Raw genomic sequence first — 22323 nt, 5'->3', positions numbered from 1 at the left:
GCGTGCTGGAGCCTATCCCAGCCGTCATCGGGCAGTAGGCGGGGGACACCCTGAACTGGTTGCCAACCAATCGCAGGGCACACAGAGACGAACAACCATTCGCACTCGCACTCACACCTAGGGACAATTTGGAGTGCTCAATCGGCCTATTAAGCATGTTTTGGGGATGTGGGAGGAAACCGGAGTGCCCGGAGAAAACCCACGCGGACAACATGCAAACTCCACACAGGGAGGGCCGGAGGTGGAATCGAATCCACACCCTCCTAACTGTGAGGCGGATGTGCTACCCACTGCTCCACCGAGCCGCCCAGCAGTTAACCAAATGTCTGATTTTCGTTTTGTTCGGCGAATATAAAAACAAGGAATAAAACACCAGACAAATAAAGGGAAATGTGCTTTCAGCGGTTTGCAAACATATTTTTTAAGGTTGTGTGAAACATATAATCATATCAATATAATATCTAAGTATTGGAGTGCTTGTGTGGATTGGTGGGGGGTGAGGAATGTGCAAGCACACTGCATGAACTTGTTTTCTTCTAAGAGTTATGGAACAGGCCCAGGAAGGGAGTACCAGACAGGCAGTACGAGATGGCACGAGACGAAGGGAGTACTGGACGATAACACCTCAAGGTCGGTGAGGAACGAGAACAAAGAACAATACCACGTCCAGGTGGTTGGGCTTCGAGAGGAAAACAACCAACCCCCTGACCACAGTGATGACACCTCGACGGGGAGGAGATGACCATCGACCAATCATCACACAATATTTTGCATGCTTTAATATTCATATTGTGTTTCTTTAAAACTGGGCAACCCGGAAGAATGTGTCGTCTTTTGGTGGTCACAAAAACGCACGAGTTTTAGTGTGAGGGACCCGGGACCCAGGCCTGTATTAGTGCGCTTTGTTAGGAATAAACATTTGGTAAATTTGGTCTGATTGATCTACTGGTCTTCTCTTTGACAGAACGAACTCGCAAAATTGTTAGGTGCGCCAGTGTGTGGATTGGGACATAGAAACTTGTGTTAAGTGTTGATCGCAATTTGGAGTCAGATCAATAGCTAAAATCCGTATCCTAACACAATCTATCTATCTATCTATCTATCTATCTATCTATCTATCTATCTATCTATCTATCTATCTATCTATCTATCTATCTATCTATCTATCTATCTATCTATCTATCTATCTATCTATCTATCAATCAAGTCAAGTTTATATAGCCCTAAATCACAAGCAGTCTCAAAGGGCTCTGTCCTCTGCATTTAACCCATCCCCATGTGATTTTGATCCATCCCCTGGGGGAGAGGGGAGCAGTGAGCAGCAGCGGCGCTGCGCTCGGGAATCATTTTTGGTGATCTAACCCCCCAATTCCAACCCTTAAATGCTGAGTGCCAAGCAGGGAGGCAATGGGTTCCATTTTTATAGTCTTTGGTATGACCCGGCCGGGGTTTGAACCCACAACCTTCCAGTCTCAGGGCGGACACTCTACTACTACTAGGCCACTGAGCTGGTATCTATCTATCTATCTATCTATCTATCTATCTATCTATCTATCTATCTATCTATCTATCTATCTATCTATCTATCTATCTATCTATCTATCTATCTATCTATCTATCTATCTATCTATCTATCTATCTATCTATCTATCTATCTATCTATCTATCTATCTATCCCTAACCTACTATAAGTAAATCGTAAATCTACATTCTTGCTTATATAGTTCACGCAAGGAGACGCAACACGTTCACTGACTGATCCGTTGATGCACGGAAAGGCAGTTCACCCATTGACTCGTTCGCGAACGGAAAGTCGGGAAAGACAGGATTCGTTCCCTCACTGATCCGTTCTCGCGATGAACCGGAAATGCAAATCACTCACTGATTCGTTCGTTGGTGAACAGGAAATGCAATTCACGACTCGTTCGTGAACGGGAAGTTACGTCATTTTCTTCTTCGTTTTTTTTACGGCGAGTGGCACCAGCTGAAGTCAGTTGACTGACAGTGCGCATTACTGACACCTACTGGTTGAAGTCATATAACTGGAAAAAGAACGAATCACATTAGGAAGTGATTCGTTCACTCTTGTTCACTGAAAAGATTCGTTCATTTGAACGAATCGTTCACTCAGGAGCCAACACTAGTCGGCTCATGGTTCATTCAAGCCAACCATACGCAGCGTTTGACGGGCTCTATCGACAAACTCTCACTCCGAGTCGGTGGAATTACTGCACCCGGTGGACTCACGCGTACTTTCCAAACGTTGGCACGAGCTAGCTTGTCATGGCGGACGTCAGCGAGGTTTTGATGTCGGTTTTGTCCACAATTCGGGTCCCGAAGCCCGGGGACCGCGTCCACAAAGATGAATGCGCCTTGTCATTTTCCTCCCCGGTGAGCAACAGCCTTTCTCGTTCTCTTTCTGTTCGTTTTCCAAGCGAGGGGAACGGCGCTCGATCGTTCCACGCTGCCTGTCGTCTCTAATTTATTTCATCAGAACGGAATGTTCAACACAAATGTCGTGCTTCATTTAGCTCAAATGCACTTTAAACTAGCCAGCGAACGTTAAGCTAAGCTAATGGTGTAACTTAGCTGCCTTAGCATGTTAGCTTGCAGCCGGGATTCCGTGAGTTAAACTCTCATGTTCAAGCTTTTCAGCTTTTTTTTGTTGTTGTCAGTATATTCCACTTGAAAACATTAACATGACATATTGGGAGTTTTCTCGCTAGTCTACATTGTGACTGGTTGACTGACAGTTAGCACCATCGCTGCCAACTTCTTCACGGCGTCAATTGGTGATGCGGGAGGAGACGGAATGTTACGAGTGTCTAATAAAATGTCTGGATTTTATTTCCCAGGAAAGCGAGGGAGGCCTATACGTGTGTATGAACAGCTTCCTGGGATTCGGAAGTCAGTATGTGGACAAGCACCACGCTCGGACTGGCCAGAGGGCTTACTTGCACACCACAAGGACTCGTAAGACCACCAAGGTAGACACACATTTCGTGTCTTCACGTGCCTGTTTCTGTACGAGTGACACAATTGTCAGTCATTTCTTTTCTCTGCCAGAAAGAAGATGAAAATAATTCTGGATCCGGACACCCGCCCAAGAAGAAGCCCACCAGATTGGCAATAGGTGAAACACAGGAGCATCTTTGGTCGAAAGTAGAGTCATACTTTGAAGGTTGACAAAATGTGGGATCAATGTCATATTACCAGAGGAAAATACCCAGACAACAATGCAGATTCACACTCTCAACTGCAAAAACATAACGTGCTACCTCTTAAATTTCATACCATCCATCCATTTTCTGGTTATAGCTAAATAATTGCGCACACAAAAGTTAAGCTTAAACCAAAAACCAAAGATGGAATGCCTAAACCTGATCATTACTGGCCAATCTAAGGGAATTGGAATTCGGGAAATGGAAACCCAGCAATACAAAACCAATACTGGCATTAAACCTCACTTAATAAAATCAATATTCATCTCTTACACGTTTCCAAAAAAGCCAACGGCAAAAGCAAAGCATGCAGTTCATCCTTTTGAGGTCGCAGGCAGTTTGATGCCATGTTGACGTACGTGACTCTTTATGACAACATTTTTACCACATTCAGTACACCCCCCCCCTCCTAAATTTTGATGGATTTTCAAGGTGCTGTTGTAAATACATGTCAACACACAGCGTATTTGGATCTTCAGCTTATCGATAGTCATATTTTCCCAGGGATCGAAGGTGGGTTTGATGTGGAGCAGGAGCACTACGAGGAGGACTACAAGGTTGTCATCTTTCCCGAAAGACAGGAAGTCACATCAGAGGACCTTGGAGCCATGCTCGACGTTGTTAAAGAGCGGGTGAGCTGTTGTGAGGTGTTCTTAATGTGTTTTGTGCGTGCTGGTTGGCTTTTCTTATGGCTGCGCCCTGGCTCAGTGGTCGCTTGACATTTTTCCGCTTACCTCAATTTGGAGGATGAGTATGTGTCATTGCCGTATGTGTCAGCAGAGCTTGATTATGGAATGAATTCAAGTCAACTTGACTTTCGTTAGCTCATCTGCTCTTTTTCCCCGCGCCCCGCAAAGGTAGCCCGTCATAGCTCATCTGCTCTTTTTCCCCACGCCCTGCAAAGGTATCCCTGTCAATGATGGGCATCATTGCCGCCGACTCCGTGTCTCACACCTTGCAAGTGCAACAGTGGGACGGCGAGGTGAGACAGGAGTCGCGATACGCCGCCGACCTCAAGCAGCTTGACAACGGTGTCAAGATCCCACCCAGGTGAGCCTTGACATTTCCTCCCCCAGCCTCCTTTGCTCAGTTGCCCGTCGTCATGAGTGTCCCTCGGTGTGATAGTGGCTGGCACTGCGACGTGTGCGGCCTCCAGGAGAATCTCTGGATGAACCTGACGGACGGCAAGATTCTCTGCGGTCGCAGGTACTACGACGGCTCGGGGGGAAACAACCACGCACTGCTCTACTTCCAGGAGACAGGATACCCGCTGGCCGTCAAACTGGGGACCATCACCCCGGACGGAGCAGGTGAGACCACCACGCGCAGTCGAAAGAATTCAGTTCACCCGATCAGTTTCCCTCTCCAGATGTTTATTCTTACGATGAGGACGACATGGTGCTGGACTCCAAGTTACCGCTGCACCTGTCCCACTTTGGCATCAACATGATGACCATGGAGAAGGTAAAATATATCCTGTATACGGCCTTAGCGACGCTGTTCCCACCCGCGCGAGGCCTTTTCCAGACTGAGCGGACCATGACGGAGCTGGAGATTGCCGTGAACCAGCGCGTTGGGGAGTGGGAGGTGATCCAAGAGTCCGGCACCACCCTGCGTCCGCTGTACGGGCCCGGCCTGACCGGCATGAAGAACCTGGGCAACAGCTGCTACCTCAACTCCGTTATGCAAGTGCTCTTCACCGTTCCGGACTTCCACAGCAAGTTCGTATCCATCCTTGAGTGAAAATGAAGCTGAACGTTGGTTTTAGAGCTGCACTGAGCCGTGTTTACGTTCAAAGCACAACAGCTGCACAAAGGCAATCCACAGTGGCAAGAAGGTAACTTTGCAAAGCCATTCTGTTCCAGGTATGTGTCCAACATCGACAAGATAATAGACGAGGCCCCGAGTGACCCCACCCAAGACTTCAAAACCCAAGTGTGAGCATCTCTCGATTGTGTCCGTGCCACGTCTGTAATTTAACCATGACAAAATCAGTTGTCCACCGCAGAGCCAAACTGGGCTACAGCCTGTTGTCGGGAGAGTATTCCAAACCGGCGCCGGAGCTCGGGGGAGAAAATGGTGCAGCCGAGCCCAAGGTCAAGATGACAAAAATGGCTTGGTCTCATCCAATAATGTTTTGCTCATATGTTCTCACTGATTTCCAGGATTACCAAATTGGCATAGCGCCGAGAATGTTTAAAGCACTCGTTGGACGAAACCACCCAGAGTTCTCAACCAATCGACAGCAGGATGCTCAGGAGTTTTTATTGCACTTCATAAACATGGTGGAGGTAGGTTTGAGCACCCCAGACACTATTTCATCAAGGTCCTCCCCTTTCCTCCTTCTTATCTTGTGACTTTCTTTGGACTATAGAGAAATTGCCGCTTGGGGCCCAACCCGTCCGAAGCCTTCAGGTTCCTGGTGGAAGAGAGGATTGTGTGTCAGCAGTCCCAAAAGGCCAAGTACACGCAGCGGGTGGATTACATCATCCAGCTGCCCGTGCCCATGGAGCAGGCCATTAACATAGGTGAGCCGGTGTGCTTGAATGTGACGGCGTGCTTTCCAGGTGCAAAATATTTGTCTCTCTGTGGCCACTTGCAAGAATGGCGAAAACAAGGACCACTCGAGTGATCAGAATCCAAAAGTATCTTTTATTTTGTATTAACGTCCGCCCAACAGACGAGCTGCAGGAGGCGGAGCGCCAGCGCGAGAACGGCGACTCAACAGTCACGCCTGTGCGAGCGCAAATCCCCTTTGCGGTTTGCTTGGCGGCCCTCAGCGAGCCCGAATTGCTCACTGACTTCTGGAGCTCCGCCGTGCAGGCCAAGACCACCGCCACCAAGTACGCGTGCAGCGCCACACCAAATTGGATTGTTTACACTGAGTTGACCACTTTTGTTGTCTCAGAACAACCCGATTCGCCTCGTTCCCCGACCACCTGATTATTCAGATTAAGAAGTTCACATTTGGCCTTGACTGGGTCCCCAAGAAACTGGGTGAGCAAAGAGCACTTTTCCTGAGTTGGCCGTGGCTTAGCCCCGGAAGCCGCCTCACAGACATTCTCCGCGCAGACGTAAGCATCGAGGTGCCTGACACACTGGACCTGAGCACGCTGCGCGCCACGGGGCAGCGGCGGGGGGAGGAGCTCTTACCCGAGGTGGCTCCGCCCCCACTCATGACCCCTGATGTGGAGGTTAAAGGTATCCTGGGCTCCCATGGCAACGAGGATGACGACTCTCTCTACTCCCCACTGCTGTGTCAGTCTGTCATTTCTGCTCCTTGTCTCATACGGGACCGTTCGGCTTTTCCTCTTTTTCTTGCTTTTCTGCCTTTTGACGTCCTCATCTTGCTTTAGTTCTTCACTTTTCCATCATGTCGGTAGGGGAGGGGGTAGGTTGTATCATTCGTCATATTTCTACCAAATAGTGGCCAACATTTTATCCACTCCGTTTTTCACAAAGATTACCTGCCTTAAATATTTGAATACTGGAGTAGTAGCTTTACTCACAAGTTGAATTCCTGTGCCGACTTGAACCATTCATATCTCAAATCATGATTTCATCAAGAAAAGGATTGCAAATGGCTCTAGTGTATCCCCGTGTGGTTCACAAATTTGTTTTTTTAATAGCACAACAGTATTATACTTAATTCACCTTTCCAAAGTAACACAATTGGATTGAGTCAAAATGGACAGTTATGGCCACATTTTTCACTTCACTTCAATGGCTGTTGTGCTGCTCCGCTTGGTGTCCCTTTTGTCCACATGGGAGCAGTATGATGCAGGCATAGGGTGAGACCAGTGGGCATGGTCACAATTGCTCCCAAATCAACTTTGGCACATTGTTTCGTATCACCCCTTCTGAGGTTAAATTAATCAGTATCTCCAGTCACCACATGAGGAAAGTGTCGGCATTTTAATTTGATTTGGCTCAACAGTCAAGTCGTTAAAGTAATTCAGCCTTTCAACATTCCTCAGCGCCGGTCCTCGACGACTCCACCGTTTCACATCTCTGCGACATGGGATTCCCTCTGGAGGCGTGCCGCAAAGCAGTCTATTACACCGGCAACACCGGCATTGACTCAGCCATGAACTGGGTGATGGGCCACATGGACGATCCAGGTGCGTTGAGTGAGCCAATGGTCTGCGTGTGGGGCTCGGTCGCTTTCAAACACATCTCTCAAGCAGTGTCGTCCTCTCCTTTTCCATTGGCCCACAGACTTCTCCGCCCCCTTGGTCCTGCCGGGCTGCAGCGGCGGCACCACGCCGACGATGGAGAGCGTCTCTGAGGAGCACCTAGCAACCATCGTCTCCATGGGCTTCAGCCGAGAGCAAGCCACTAAAGCTCTTCGAGCGACGGTTAGAGGCGCGCATTTGCACAACATGAAACTTCATCAAGCCATCTGATGTCCCCACGTTTGGGAAAGGAGTGCCAATTTGGTTATTTTTTCAAAGTAAGTCAAACAGTCGCTGGCTCACGCAAAGGTTGCCGTCAGCCACGACTTTCGCGCTTACCCTCGCACACCGAGCCACACGTGCCACCCTGCCAGGTAGAAAATAAACAGTGTTACCCAGACTAGACATGCTGAGCAAATGCAATCTGAATTCAAACTGAGTTTTTACTCAGCAACTTGTTGACACCTTTTTCTGTTGAATGAATGAAACTACTTTAACTCATTTGTACAACATCACGTGTTTGTCAGAGCAATACTCTGGAGCGGGCCGTGGACTGGATCTTCTCGCACCTGGACGACTTGGAGTCGATGGAGGTTTCTGAAGGAGGACGCTCGGCCGGCGAGAGCGAGGCCTCTCGGGAGCCTCCCCCGGGGCCTTGCGTCAGAGATGGACCAGGCAGTGAGTGGTTGGGGGAGGGGGTACACACCAGACAGAGTTCTTCGGGCAAATCCTGACATGATGATTGATGTTCTCTTGTGGTCTTGTTCAGAATACGAACTGTTTGCCTTCATCAGCCACATGGGCACGAGCACAATGTGCGGCCATTACGTCTGTCATATCAAGAAGGATCAGCAGTAAGTGTCCGCAAATCATCTCACTCGTCGGGACTTTTTTTTTTTTTCCACGGTGGGTGTTCAAGCAGCCAGGAGCCCCATGAAAACGAAGACCCCAATCTTCTAGAAGTACGTAGGGGGGCAAACGTCAAAATCGGCTACCAGTACACTATTGTTGGTCTGCTAGGGTACCCAATTGCCAGACTATGGAGGACAAAGCACGTTTATGGATCATAAAGACTCCAATGACTTTCTTGTACTTAATACTTGCGTTATATAAAAAAATCCTAAGCTAGTAAATGGAGGCCTCTAAAGACGTTCGTTACACTTGAGTGTTTTCTTTAAGACCAGAGAATTCTTTTTTATTTTGATAGCATATTATAAATTCTCATGTATTTATTTTTTGAATAATCATGGCTTCATATGGCTGTGTGTGACAGGTGGGTCATCTTCAACGACCAGAAGGTGTGTGCCTCCGAGAAACCTCCCAAGGACCTGGGGTACCTCTACTTTTACCGGCGGATGGCCGAATGAGACCAGGGGGGGGGGGCTTGTGGCAGCACTTTTATGGGAGTGAAAGTGGCGAGTGTGGACACACGCACAGCTTTCGTGGCACACATACTTCCCTACAATGTCTTTGAAAGACCCTGGCACACATCCATAACTGTACATACTTTCTGATGACTTGGCTGAGTGTTTTTTTTTTATCCAAATTTTCTAAGTAAATCCGCCATGAGACAAACTCTCATTTAATATCCAAGGACTCCTTCAGTCTCTAAAATGGTGTGCCCATAGTTGTTTTTCAACGCATGTCTTCCTCCTTTGAAAAGCAGCGTCCACGTCCTTGCGCTTGTTCAACATTTCAGCCAGGTCGGCCTTCACCTCACCTCATTCATTCATTCAGAGCGAGAGATGGCGACAACACGTTGGCTCCAATGTGTGCAACGGAAGAAAATAAAAACACCAAATCAACTTTCAGCCCATGTTGTTTTGTGTGTTTTATTCCAATCAGGCCTACAATAAAGCTAACTGCCATTTTCCCTCGATGGATTTCTTCAAGTGAAGTGATGCAGAGGCATTATTTATTACACCCTTAAGGCGTGTGCCGAATCTCAGCTCGGGTTGCTTACAAAAGCACAAAGAGCAAAGTTCCAAAGTTGTTTCTTTCACATGATCTAAGTTGCCGCTTTCTTCATTCTGTTTTAAGCCTCCTAAGTCTCTTGCAAGTGTAGCAGAGGATGAGCAAAAATGTCTGCTTTGACTGATCTAGCATCTAACAGCTAAAGGGAAATGTGCTTTTAGCAGTTTGCAAACACATTTTTTAAGGTTGTGTGAAACATATAATCATATCAATATAATATCTAGTATTGGAGTGCTTGTGTGGATTGGTGGGGGGTGAGGAATGTGCAGGCACACTGCATGAACTTGTTTTCTTCTAAGAGTTATGGAACAGGGAGGCCCAGGAAGGGAGTACCAGACAGGGAGTACGGGATGGCACGGGACGAAGGGAGTACCGGACGATAACACCTCAAGGTCGGTGAGGAACGAGAACAAAGAACAACACCACGTCCAGGTGGTTGGGCTTCGAGAGGAAAATCCCCAACTCCTGACCACAGTGATGACACCTCGACGGGGAGGAGATGACCATCAACCAATCATCACACAATATTTTGCATGCTTTAATATTCATATTGTGTTTCTTTAAAACTGGGCAACCCGGAAGAATGTGTCGTCACAAAAACGCACGAGTTTTAATGTGAGGGACCCGGGACCCAGGCCTGTATTAATGCGCTTTGTTAGGAATAAACAATTGGTAAATTTGGTCTGATTGATCTACTGGTCTTCTCTTTGACAGAACGAACTCGCAAAATTGTTAGGTGCGCCAGTGTGTGGATTGGGACATAGAAACTTGTGTTAAGTGTTGATCGCAATTTGGAGTCAGATCAATAGCTAAAATCCGTATCCTAACAATTTCTTGGTGACCCCGACGTGATGTCAAGAGAAAGGTAATTGACAACTCGTGGTCTGTATCCAGGACACCGGACAGCGTCTGGGACGCTGTCCCTCGGTCGGCGAACCGTTTGGAATAAGTGCACAACGTTGAGCTGGTACAACGTCTCCTCAACCCTGAGCTCATCACTGATAAGGTAAGCAGAATGCCTGTTACTAAAAGTCGAAATTCTGCAAATTGAAAGAGGAAATTTAAGAGGAGACTGTTGTTCAGATAAAATAAAGTGTGCAAGAGATACATACGGTGAATAAGTTTGGAACTTACGTGTGTGACGTGTACGGTAAAGTCAGGGACTTACGCGTATTACGGATAGGTCCGGGACCTAGCTTCGTAGTGGTGGACAAGGGTACGTTGACGAGCGTAATCAAATAACTAGGTTTTTTTTTAGATCCTGGGGGAAGTGAGGCCTCCCAAAAACATCCGGTGGTAACAGTTCCTTCTGTGAGAGATCAGACCGCTAAAACATCCAAAATGCCCCAAATTGATAGAAGTGTGTGTGCTGAGAGGAATGAATGGAGTGAGATTGAAAGGATGTATGTTGATGTGGAAGCGCAAATTGTGAGTGGCATTGACAGAAAGAAAGTGGCAAAGGAGCGTGTGAGACACCGAAAAGTCTTTGCGAAATTGGAAGCTGACAAATTGTTTCAGGGTTTTTCAACAACTTGGGACATGGAACGTCTCTCACGGCAATTGCAGCAAAAAGAGAGTCAGGTGCTGAAAGGAAAGCTCTCCTTAGAAGACGAGCAGAAAGGGGTCGGCTGGCGTAAGCGCAAGGTGCTCGAGAAGCACATTCGGGAGAGAGAGGAAGAGCGACGCTCTTTGCATAATATGGCAACAGCTGCAACAGCTTTGTTTGCCACTCAGAAGAAACTGCCCGTAGAAAGTGTTGTTAATGTGAGAAAAGCGGAGGAGGTAGAGAAAGCGGTGAAAATAGATAAGAAAGGAGTTGAATACAAGGGCATTTATCCTTCTTTGCATGATGTAACACCCCCGAGTGCCCCCACACTCGGAGTGACTGCTGTTGGACCGCCGCCATACGGCGACCCCGGAGTGATGGCTCCAGTGGTGACGTTGGGTGGCCGACTGGTAGTGGATGTCGAAGGCGAAGGCGAAAGGGCGGATCAAAGTATTGTACAACTGATTGAACAAGCAGTAAATAGAGAGAGGCGACGAATCAGGGAGGAGGAAACGTCCCGCGTGATCACCCGGACGGGGTGTAGACTGTGGCACAAATACATCCATTCCACAGACACTCCGATCAATTTGATGGGGAGGGACTTGTTGTCAGCCGTTGAAGCCAGAATTCTGTGTGGGCCAGAGGGAGTGATTATTCAATTTCCAGATGGCGTCAGCATCCAGTGCTCACAACAAATACAACAACATGGTCAGTGGCTGATGGCGCCCCTACCGACAGAAGCAGAAACTGCAACCATCTACTGGGCCAGGCTGGAGCCAGAGACCCCTGCTGGTGGTGGTGTGTTCTCGACCTACCTACTGTGGAAACCCTGGATCTGCTCACTGACGCCATACCACCCACCTGTTGATCCTTTGCATTGCACTCTATATTATGACCGAAAAAGTGATGATGTATATCGGGATTTGTTTGAAGAAGTTGAAGGGCACATGTGGGATTTAACTTCATCATGCATTTTGATTGGTAAAGAGGGAGTTGCAGCGGCAACTGAACTGACACATGAACAAATGCAGTGGTTCAAAATGACAGAAAAAGGGGTGCCACACATTTCCCTAGCTCTTGCCCCAGGACACGAGGCTAGACAATTGGGCTCAATGGTCAAGCGGTTGTTGCAACAGACCGATTGGCGGGAAACTCACATTCCTAATTTGTACTGGTCTAGGTCTCAGCATGCATACCAAATTAAACAACCCATGTCAGATACAGGATTGCTGGAGATGACGATAGTGTCCCGCACACACGGTAGGGAATTAACTGACCATGAGGACGCTGAAGTAATGCTGGCGGCCTTGCCCGACACACTTTGGTCCCAGGGTCCATTTGATGTCGGATTTTGTCACTCGGTGGCCCCTATTGATCTCCAAATGGATGAGACGCAGCTTATCAAACGGCCTCAATATCGTTGGCCGGAAGAAGCGGACCAAGGCATGGAAGACCTTCTGTGTGGCCTCTGGGACGCAGGGGTGTTGGAAGTGTCGTGTTCCGAATGGAACACCCCGCTGAGGCCAGTGCGGAAAGCAGATGGGAGAACATGGCGCATGGCACATGATCTGAGAGCAGTAAATGATGTCACTATCACTCCTGTTCTTCCTGTGCCGGACCCGCACCGGATCCTAGCGTCATTGAATCCTGCCTACCAGTGGTTCACAGTGATTGATTTGGCCAATGCTTTCTTTTGTCTTCCGCTTTCCCCCTCAGTGCGGCACGTGTTCGCATTCACCTACAATGGGATAAAATTGCAATACACTCGCATGCCGCAGGGATTCAAAAACTCACCAGGTTTGTTCAATCAGGTTCTCAAGGGACTCCTCGAACCATGCCAAATGCCGGATGAAACTTTGTTGTTGCAGTATGTTGATGATTTGTTGATTGCAGCGAAGGATGAGCAGGCCTGTCTTGCAGGAACAAAGAAAGTGTTGTTGTGGTTAGGAGAGAAAGGATTCAAGGTGTCAAGGAAGAAACTGCAATGCTGTCGCCAACAGGTCACTTTTCTGGGTCGAGTGCTGACCCCTAGTGGCCTCGCCATGTCGCCTGAGCATAGAAACTCCATCCTCCGCCATCCACGGCCCGCCACTGTGCAGGAGATGCTATCATTCCTGGGGTTGTGCGGTTATAGCAGACACTACATACCCTGCTTTGCCGACAAAACCGGTGTCCTCCGAACCCTGATCCGTGAACAGGGAGCCAGGAATCTCAAGGCTTGCCTGGTCTGGACACCGGAGGCTGCTGAGGTCTTTGTATCACTGGTGCAGGAGCTGGCCTCTGCTGCAGCTTTGGCCACTCCTGATTACACTCTGCCCTTCCATTTAGATGTCTCCATTTCAGGAAAAGTTGTGAATGGAGCTCTGTACCAGAAAATGCAGCATGGACGTGCAGTGCTGATGTATTGCAGCGTCCCCTTGGACAACATTGAGCAACGACAACCCGACTGTTCCAGATATGCTGCTGGCCTGGCAAAGATCTTACTCAAAAATGCCCACACAGTAATGGGCCATCCCATTTATGTCTTGACTGATCATGCAGTATCCTCATTTGTCGCGTCAGCAGCGTTCACGTTGACTCCGCTGCGTCAAACACGGTTGTTGAAAATATTGACTGGTCCAAATGTCAACTATGTCCATTCCGGAGTGAACATGGCCGATCAATTGTTGGTGGGTCCACATGAGTGTGCATTAAAGGTCCAGACAGTGGCGAAAGTCCGACCTGACCTCTATTCCACTCCGCTCGGGCACGTCGGGTGGTGTTCACAGATGGCTGCTGTTGGAGAGACAAAGAAGGCTCACTCCATGCGGCCGCGGCTGCGGTCGAGTGGAGGGATGGTTCCTTCCAGCCCCTTAAAGTGATGAAGCTCACCACCCGCCCATCGGCCCAGGCGGCGGAAGTTTTTGCATTGGTATTAGCCTTAGAGCAGTGTAAGGGGGAGGCTGTGACCATCTACTCTGACTCCGCCTATGCGGTGTCGGCGGCCTTAATCGATCTGGTAGGGTGGCTACAGAATGTGTTCACAACGGCCAGAGGCTCAGAGATTGCACACAAGGACTTGATGTTGCAGCTGTTTGAGACGTTGAAATACCCGAGCGAGGTAGCCGTTGTCAAAGTGCCTGGTCACTCTAAAGCTGACACCTTAGTGGCCAGGGAAAACCAAGCAGCTGATGAATTGGCCAAACAGACGGCCGGGTATGGCGGGGCAGCGGACATGATGGTGTCCCGCGGTCCAGTAATCCTGGACGGGGAACACCCCGACTCCTGTTTGCCTCTGTCGCTCTCACATGCCGATCTGTGTGCCGCCCAGGATGCCACGTCCCCGGAACAAAAATCAGTCTGGCTGGCAGCAAAGGCTGTCAAACGATCAGATGGCTTGTGGGTAGGACCCAAAGGCCAGCCCGCTCTTCCGGAAGGAAGGCTAATGGCAGAGGTCCTATCACAGGCACACACACCGTCCCATGTGGGTCCCTATGCCATGATGGTCCATCTCCGAAGTTGGTGGCATCCCAGACTTTCGGACGTGGTCTGGAGATTCGTTGCGGATTGTGAGTCCTGCCAGAAATTTAATGCACGTCCTACGTTGAAGCCTAAGCCCGGCCTGTTTCAGCCGACCCCGTGGCCGGGAGCAGAGGTGATAATTGATTTCACCGACATGTATACAAGAGTGAATGGGAAACGCTTTTTGCTTGTGTTGGTTGACGCTTACTCAGGCTGGCCTGAGGCATATCCGTGCTCGAAGGAAGATTCTACTGCTGTGATCAAGGCTTTGATCACCCATTACATCCCCACGCATGGTTTTCCCGCCCTGATCCGCTCTGACAATGGTACACACTTTAACAACAAAGCCTTGGCCAAGGTGGAATCAATTTTGGGTTTGAAGCATCGATTCGGCTGTGTCTACCATCCTCAGAGCCAGGGCAAAGTTGAACGAATGAACCGGACGTTGAAGGAAAAACTGGCCAAAATTATGGCTCAAACGAAAATGAATTGGCTCCAAGCTCTTCCGCTTGCCTTGTTGTCTGTGCGCCAATCCGTTAACAGGCACACTGGATTCGCACCGTTTGAATTGATGACAGGTCGTCTAATGCCGGGACCAGCGACAACGCTCGTCCCGCCGGAGGATGTTACGGTACCAAATTTGTCTCATGCGGCATACTGGTCCTATATGTCTGCTTTGGTGTCCAGTGTTTCTGCACAGATTGGAGAGAAAACCGCTGCAGCTGTGGCGGAGGAAGGCGTGTCGGTGGATAAACAGCTCACACCGTACGTGTACGTCCGAGTCGTCTCCAGAAAGTGGACGGAGCCCAGGTGGAAGGGCCCCTTTCGTGTCTTGGCCAGGACGTCTCACGCGGCCCAGCTCGACTTCAAAGGACGCCGGTGGTATCACTACTCACACCTACGTCCGGCCCCAGAGTTTGTTCCGTCAGGATGAAGGTATTCTTGTTTGGCCGTGTCCCGGACCCGGCCAAAAGGGGGGTGACAGAAGGAGAAGGAGCAGCAATACGGAAAAGGGGAGGGCTCGAAAGGTTTTTCGGATTTTTCAGAATTAACTTTAGTAGTGGCGGCTCGGTGGCGCAGTGGGTAGCACGTCCGCCTCACAGTTAGGAGGGTGCGGGTTCGATTCCACCTCCGGCCCTCCCTGTGTGGAGTTTGCATGTTCTCCCCGAGCCCGCGTGGGTTTTCTCCGGGCACTCCGGTTTCCTCCCACATCCCAAAAACATGCTTGGTAGGCCGATTGAAGACTCTAAATTGTCCCTAGGTATGAGTGCGAGTGCGGATGGTTGTTCGTCTCTGTGTGCCCTGCGATTGGCTGGCAACCGATTCAGGGTGTCCCCCGCCTACTGCCCGATGACGGCTGGGATAGGCTCCAGCACGCCCGCGACCCCCGTGGGGACAAAGCGGTTCAGAAAATGACTGAACTGAATTTTAGTAGTGCTATTTTTAGTAGGTTGTCTTTTTGTGTGGACATTGATGACAATTGATGAGACTATCCAGCAGAAAACGTCCTACATTCAAATTTTACCCACTTATAAACAATACCGATGCAAAGGAGAAGTAGTTTTTGAGGCTGAGGTGAACACAACAGAAGAGCTCTCACGAGAAGAACAGGGAGGTTTGAGATAGAGATGTGACAGCGGAAATTGGCAAATGCATGTCACGTTGTCTAATTGGACAGAGACAAACCAAACCTTACAGGACAAATTGGAAAAGTACCAGAGAAGAGTGTGGAGGAAGCAAATTGAACAGGTAAGGGAAATATTGGATTTAGCCCCACCAGACAGAGAAGGGACATGTATTCACCAATGTAAAGAGGATGGACGGTTTGTAGTTGCTTCATGTCATGGACAAGGTAAATTAACATACGGAGAAATGTGGTTGTTTTATTCTCAATGCTTAGGGGGTGAGTTTAGTTTGTCTTCGGTTGAGAGGGCATTGGGGAGTCACGGCATACAATTATTCACTCAGATGACGCAGATGGCGGGGAACGTAAGTCAAGGCAGGTTAAACGATAAATTGAAAAACCCAGCCCCAATCATGGAACCGTTGTGGTACTGTAATGGAACGAGGTGCCACAAAACAAACAGTAACGTGTCTGAGTACCATTTAAAATCCCGGTCCAAAAGGCAAGTGGTGGCTGGGGTAACTCAGACACACATTTAAATGGGGAATCCAGGTTTGCATCCCTAAAAACGTGACAGTACAAATTACCATACCGTTTGATAGTTTGGTAAACGGGCAGATTAGAGGACAGGATTATCGGGATTATGATTGGTATTTGACCAACGAGCTAGTTAACAGAGGTTGGAAAAACTTGGTATGGGACACCAAAGATTGGTATAAGTCATGGGGAACTAGTGTTCAAGCGAAACAACATCAGCAAATGATAAAAGGGGAAAAAAACGCAGACAGGCATCACTTTGTGGGTTAATACTTCGCACGATTTACATTTAGGAAGACACACAGTGGGATGCTGGGGTTTCCAGTTAAACATATATGTGCATGGATACCTGTATTGGCAGGTGTTCCTATGTCAAGGTGAGGATGACAAACAAGAAGTATCCCTGAGTCCCTCGACAAACCCTCGAATCCTCGCGAAAGCAGTCAGAAGCATAGATGATTGGTTTAGGGTCACTACGGGAGTCACCGCTATAAATAATAATTGGCTTTTAATGGCAGAACAAGCTGCTAATACTACTGGTGAAGATTGTGTGGTCTGTCTCAAAGCAAGAGTAGTGTTAAAAGTCGTTCCAGCTGCAATAGAATTATCTTGTATTTTACAGGTGTTGACCCAGTCTAGTACCAATGGTGACTGTTTGATTTATGATGATATTTACCCAGTTGTAGGCGTGGAAAAAAGAAAGCCCATTTTTGACAACCATGTGACTCAACAAAATATGACATGTTTAAAGTTAAAGGGGACCGGCATAAGTATTGGGACAATAGATTCCACATGGTGCAAATTCAATTTGTCACTGACTGTAACCTCTCCTCTCTCTCGTGCAGACATCTGGTTGTGGTGTGGTGATGACAAATTATATGATCGCTTGCCGAAGAATGCATCAGGTATCTGTGCCCTCGTGTCTTTGATAATGCCTGTGGTGGTTGTCCCCATTGAAATACAGAATCTCAATTGGGACCTGGAGTCCCCATTGGCGGAGCTCCTGAAGCGAGCCAAAAGAGACGTTTTGCCCCCGTGGTTGAGTGACGACGATCCAACATATATTGACGCTATAGGAGTGCCCCGAGGTGTACCAGATGAGTATAAACTCGTTAATCAAGTGGCCTCGGGATTCGAAAGTATCTTCCTATGGATCACCCCCAATAAAAATGTAGACCGTATTAATTACGTTCATTACAATGTCCAACGACTGGGTAATTATACAGCTGAATCATTTGCCGCAGTTCATGAACAATTGGCCGCAACCTCATTAATGGCGTTCCAAAATAGAATTGCGTTGGACATGCTATTGGCTAAGGAACATGGTGTGTGTGGAATGTTTGGTGATGCATGTTGTACTTTCATCCCAAACAACACGGCACCAGGGGGACGACTGACCAAGGCGTTGGAAGGACTAAGGACACTGAATAAAAAGATGAAAGATCATTCAGGTGTACACACCGATATTTGGTTTGATTGGATGAAAACGTTCGGAAACTGGAAAGGGCTCATCATGTCTGTGCTTGTTGCTGTGGCTATTTTTACTACAATTATGATGTTATGCGGTTGTTGTTGTGTTCCATGTATTAGATCACTCACTGTCCGGTTGATCGAGAAAACCGTTGGCCCGTTGCCACCGATGGGCCAATATACCCTGGTGGCTCAACATGAGCTGCGGGAGGAAGGAAGGACCGATAGCGCGCTGGTAGCTATTTGCTAGAGTAGCGGGTGATGACCTCATAAATGAGGTCATGAGAGGGAATAAAGAGAAATGTGCTTTCAGCGGTTAGCAAACATATTTTTTAAGGTTGTGTGAAACATATAATCATATCAATATAATATCTAGTATTGGAGTGCTTGTGTGGATTGGTGGGGGGTGAGGAATGTGCAGGCACACTGCATGAACTTGTTTTCTTCTAAGAGTTATGGAACAGGCCCAGGAAGGGAGTATGGGACGGTACGGAACGAAGGGAGTACCGGACGATAACACCTCAAGGTCGGTGAGGAACGAGAACAAAGAACAATACCACGTCCAGGTGGTTGGGCTTCGAGAGGAAAACAACCAACCCCCTGACCACAGTGATGACACCTCGACGGGGAGGAGATGACCATCGACCAATCATCACACAATATTTTGCATGCTTTAATATTCATATTGTGTTTCTTTAAAACTGGGCAACCCGGAAGAATGTGTCGTCTTTTGGTGGTCACAAAAACGCACGAGTTTTAGTGTGAGGGACCCGGGACCCAGGCCTGTATTAGTGCGCTTTGTTAGGAATAAACATTTGGTAAATTTGGTCTGATTGATCTACTGGTCTTCTCTTTGACAGAACGAACTCGCAAAATTGTTAGGTGCGCCAGTGTGTGGATTTGGACATAGAAACTTGTGTTAAGTGTTGGTCGCAATTTGGAGTCAGATCAATAGCTAAAATCCGTATCCTAACACTGATCTATATAGATAAAAAAAAAATTAATTTGTTCCACAAATGGGATATTTGGCAGAATACTGCACCAGTGGTGACGCATGAAAAGTAAGTAACGTCCGCTTGACCTTACTCCCAGAACCATCATCCTGGTAAATGTTTTGTTTTGTGAAAGGTTTGCCCTCCGCGTCAACAGACTGCTGAGGATTCTTGCTAATCTATAACAAACACCAAGCAAGTGTCAGCTTGAGCTGTCGCCGACTACACGCAAGGAATGCTGTCTGTCACTCATTCGTGAATATTCGTGAACGATCAATCAGCAGCGAGTGATAGATGGAAGACCGACTTTACGAGTCAGTGTCGTAATTTCCCGTCCACGAACGAGTCAGTGACACAACCACCCGTTCACGACCGGGTGAGAGACTGTTGCCAACGGGTCAGTGTGTAGGTGTTGTATTATAGAAAGAAATGTGTAAATTACCCAAGATAATTATAATTATTAAATATAATAATTTTTAGTTGTATTGTTTGATGTGTATGGGTTGTTTCCACGGGATGTTGCACCAAAAAAAAAAAAAAAAAAACGGATCGGTGTGTGTGTGCGGGGGATGATTCGTTGAACGATTCGTTTGAGCGAATCACTAACATGCACATCACTAACACTCACCTGCCCGTCCGGACCTTATGTGCAAATCCTGGTGCAGATTAAAGAAACGGACCGAGACCCACTTTTTCAAGTGATCAAATCATAGCAGGGGTTGTTTTACGATGTTGAGTAGACAGAACAACTTTCATTGTGTCCTCTGCAGCTGGTCAATCAGTTCAAAGGATCTTAGCACTTTGTTCTACTATGTTAAGACAGGACAAGCTAGGTTAATTATTACAGGTTACATTCCAACATAATAATATGATCAACCTAATCTCCCAACCTTAACACGGACCTAACTAACTAACTAACTAACTAACTAACTAACTAACTAACTAACTAACTAACTAACTAACTAACTAACTAACTAACTAACTAACTAACTAATGTTGGATTTGGTCCACAATTTGGGAAGCGTGCTATCCGCGCCTCATGGCAAAAGCCATAGCCTGTTATCTAATCACCTGTTATCCAATTTACTCACCGCATGGTCGTTTTATTTCTTCACTTTTAGGAAAAGGCTAAGACACCGAAACAAAATTTAGACTTACACAGGTTGGTTGAGTTCAATCACAATTCTTGTTAAGAAAGCTCTGTTTTCAAGAAAGTACAATACAGCGATGGACCTTTCGTGCGACCATCCTCGAGCAGAAAGTCTCCAGTCAGAAAAGGCAACGTTCAAGGTTCTTTGGTCATCTTATATTCAGTTGCACATGCCAGTGTGGGCCAAGTTTGATGGGTGATGAGTCAGGGGGTGTGGCAAGTTTGCAGGAGAGCTGGTTCCGTGGGGTTGGGTGCTAATTATGGGTGATTCGGTGTGTGTGGAGGCTGTTGTTTTCCATCCCATCTTTCGGCCTTGGCGATCACCTTTGGCCGGGTTCTTGGTTGTTTTCCTCCTGCCGCTCTTCCTCTGGCACCTCTACCGGTTTTATCTCCAAGTGTCCTTCCTGTGAACCATTCTTGCACATACATCCACTTCGCCTACTGTCACCCCCCCCATTCATCATTCTTTCAATTGTGTCATTTTGTACGGGATTATGTGAGTTTTTGGCTGTGACATCATGAATTTATTAATGTTCCCTGACTATGCAAAGTTTGTAGTCACCACTTACCATGTTTTTGTTTGTTTGTTCTTTTGATACTCCATGTACTTGCTTACGTCATCATATTCTTAGTTTAATCATATTTCCAACCATATCTTTTCTTTGTCAGGCAAAATATTTCTCTCTGTCTAGAACGTTCAGTAGTAATCGAAAAACTGCCGTCTAGCATTAGTCAAAACATAAGATATAATCAAGTACTGAACATTTTTAGACAACTTTGGAAGTGTCCGTGATTTAGAAAATCATCAGGCATGCATTAAACAGTTCCTTAAGAGTCATTAAGCTATTCAGGCAATATATAAAAAAAACATTTGTTATTTCAAAGTGCTTAGAAATACATATCAGATCATAAGGTTTTAAAAACCTTTGTCATTACCACCTATCAAAAGTGTCTAGTTATGTCATCTTTATTGATTTGGTGTGTAGGAATAATGATATGCTTAAAATGTTTCTTTTATTGATTTAATATGTGAATATGCTTGTCTGCTTATGTACTTTATTCAATGAGCTTTGAGCATATCTGTTTTTGTAGCTAGGCAGGACTTTTTGTATTTCGACCCCATTCCTTCACTAACTAACTAACTAACTAACTAACTAACTAACTAACTAACTAACTAACTAACTAACTAACTAACTAACTAACTAACTAACTAACTAACTAAAGGACTTTTCTGGTCTGAATACACTAGGGATGGGAATCTTCACCATCAAAGCGATACGATACACATCTTGATGCACTACCAATGATTCGATGCATTCACGATTCATGGACTTGCCAATGATAAGATGCGATACGATTCTTCCATCTCCTGCGATACGGTGCGATACAGTACGATTTAATTTTAAAACAATGCGATCCAGTGCGATACGATATGATGCGATTGCATCTTACAGGTCGTATCAATTTTCTGATGCATATCGGTGAATCTTCCCAACCCTAGAATACACCAATAGTTGACCCGCAGATTACACTGTGAATGTTCCTAACGTAAGTGACGTCACATCGAAAGGGTTTCTGACTCGCACTCCCTAGTCCAGTAGAGTCACCTATGGTAACAAGTTTGTCCTGTGCTTGTGGGAGAAGGTACAGCTGCCCGATTAACACACACACACATACAGACACAGAATCTTTTGTGTGTGTGTGACCTTCAGAGACTTCAACTTCACGCTGTCTATAGTTTGTATACGAACTAGCAACTCGAGAACTGAAACCAGTATTTCATTGTATTTATTTGGCCTAAGAATTTAGAGTGAAACTGGTACATGTTATTTTGTTATTTTCTTCCTCAACCACAAAACATATTGCAGGTGACAAAGAAGGCTCTTGAACGTGTTTGGGACACTAGCTCCACTCGAAGACTGTGGGTGTGACATTGTATGGCCACTGAATGTCGCTGTTCTTGATGCGCCGTTCTGGTGACGCATACAGCTACAAACTGCGTAACTTTGCCCCCACATAGTATCCAATCAGAGAGCACGTTGTCTTGTTGGACGTAAGCTGAGCGGAAGTGAACGCGGAAGGCGACGCTAGAGGCTTGTTATCAACACGACAAGGTAGCACTTGTGTTAATTT

At 47.1% G+C, this 22323-nt stretch overlaps 2 protein-coding genes across 4 annotated transcripts in view; both read left to right on the top strand.

Moving 5' to 3' along the window:
- Positions 1 to 2118: 2118 nt before the first annotated feature.
- usp5 (ubiquitin specific peptidase 5 (isopeptidase T)) lies at positions 2119 to 9207 on the top strand. 2 transcript variants are annotated; one of them, XM_085918500.1, is made up of 20 exons: positions 2119 to 2391; positions 2856 to 2987; positions 3067 to 3133; positions 3726 to 3853; positions 4126 to 4271; positions 4347 to 4531; positions 4591 to 4685; positions 4749 to 4942; positions 5087 to 5158; positions 5230 to 5317; positions 5387 to 5512; positions 5596 to 5749; positions 5902 to 6064; positions 6130 to 6218; positions 6294 to 6479; positions 7199 to 7342; positions 7440 to 7579; positions 7924 to 8074; positions 8166 to 8250; positions 8670 to 9207. In XM_085918500.1, the coding sequence occupies exons 1-20, from the start codon at positions 2284 to 2286 to the stop codon at positions 8761 to 8763; spliced, it is 2547 nt and encodes an 848-aa protein (XP_085774626.1). In that variant the 5' UTR covers positions 2119 to 2283; the 3' UTR covers positions 8764 to 9207. The 2 variants fall into 2 exon arrangements, with proteins under 2 accessions (XP_085774626.1, XP_085774627.1); XM_085918501.1 differs by having other exon boundaries at positions 2120 to 2391; positions 6294 to 6422.
- Positions 9208 to 9947: 740 nt separating this feature from the next.
- cops7a (COP9 constitutive photomorphogenic homolog subunit 7A) overlaps positions 9948 to 22323 on the top strand; it is a 22189-nt gene continuing 9813 nt past the window's right edge. The window contains exon 1 of one of the 2 annotated variants that reach the window (XM_085918503.1): positions 9948 to 19109. The gene's annotated coding sequence lies outside the window, so the exon portion shown is untranslated. Of the gene's footprint in view, positions 19110 to 21147; positions 22305 to 22323 lie in introns of those variants that run through there. The other variant, XM_085918502.1, reaches the window with a different exon arrangement.

The sequence above is a fragment of the Syngnathus leptorhynchus genome, chromosome 8 (assembly GCF_054491065.1).
Source record: "Syngnathus leptorhynchus isolate UIUO chromosome 8, UIUO_Slep, whole genome shotgun sequence".
In the NCBI taxonomy this organism is placed as follows: domain Eukaryota; kingdom Metazoa; phylum Chordata; class Actinopteri; order Syngnathiformes; family Syngnathidae; genus Syngnathus; species Syngnathus leptorhynchus.
Note: the sequence above shows the minus strand (reverse complement) of the source record. Positions and strands in the feature narration are given on the sequence as shown.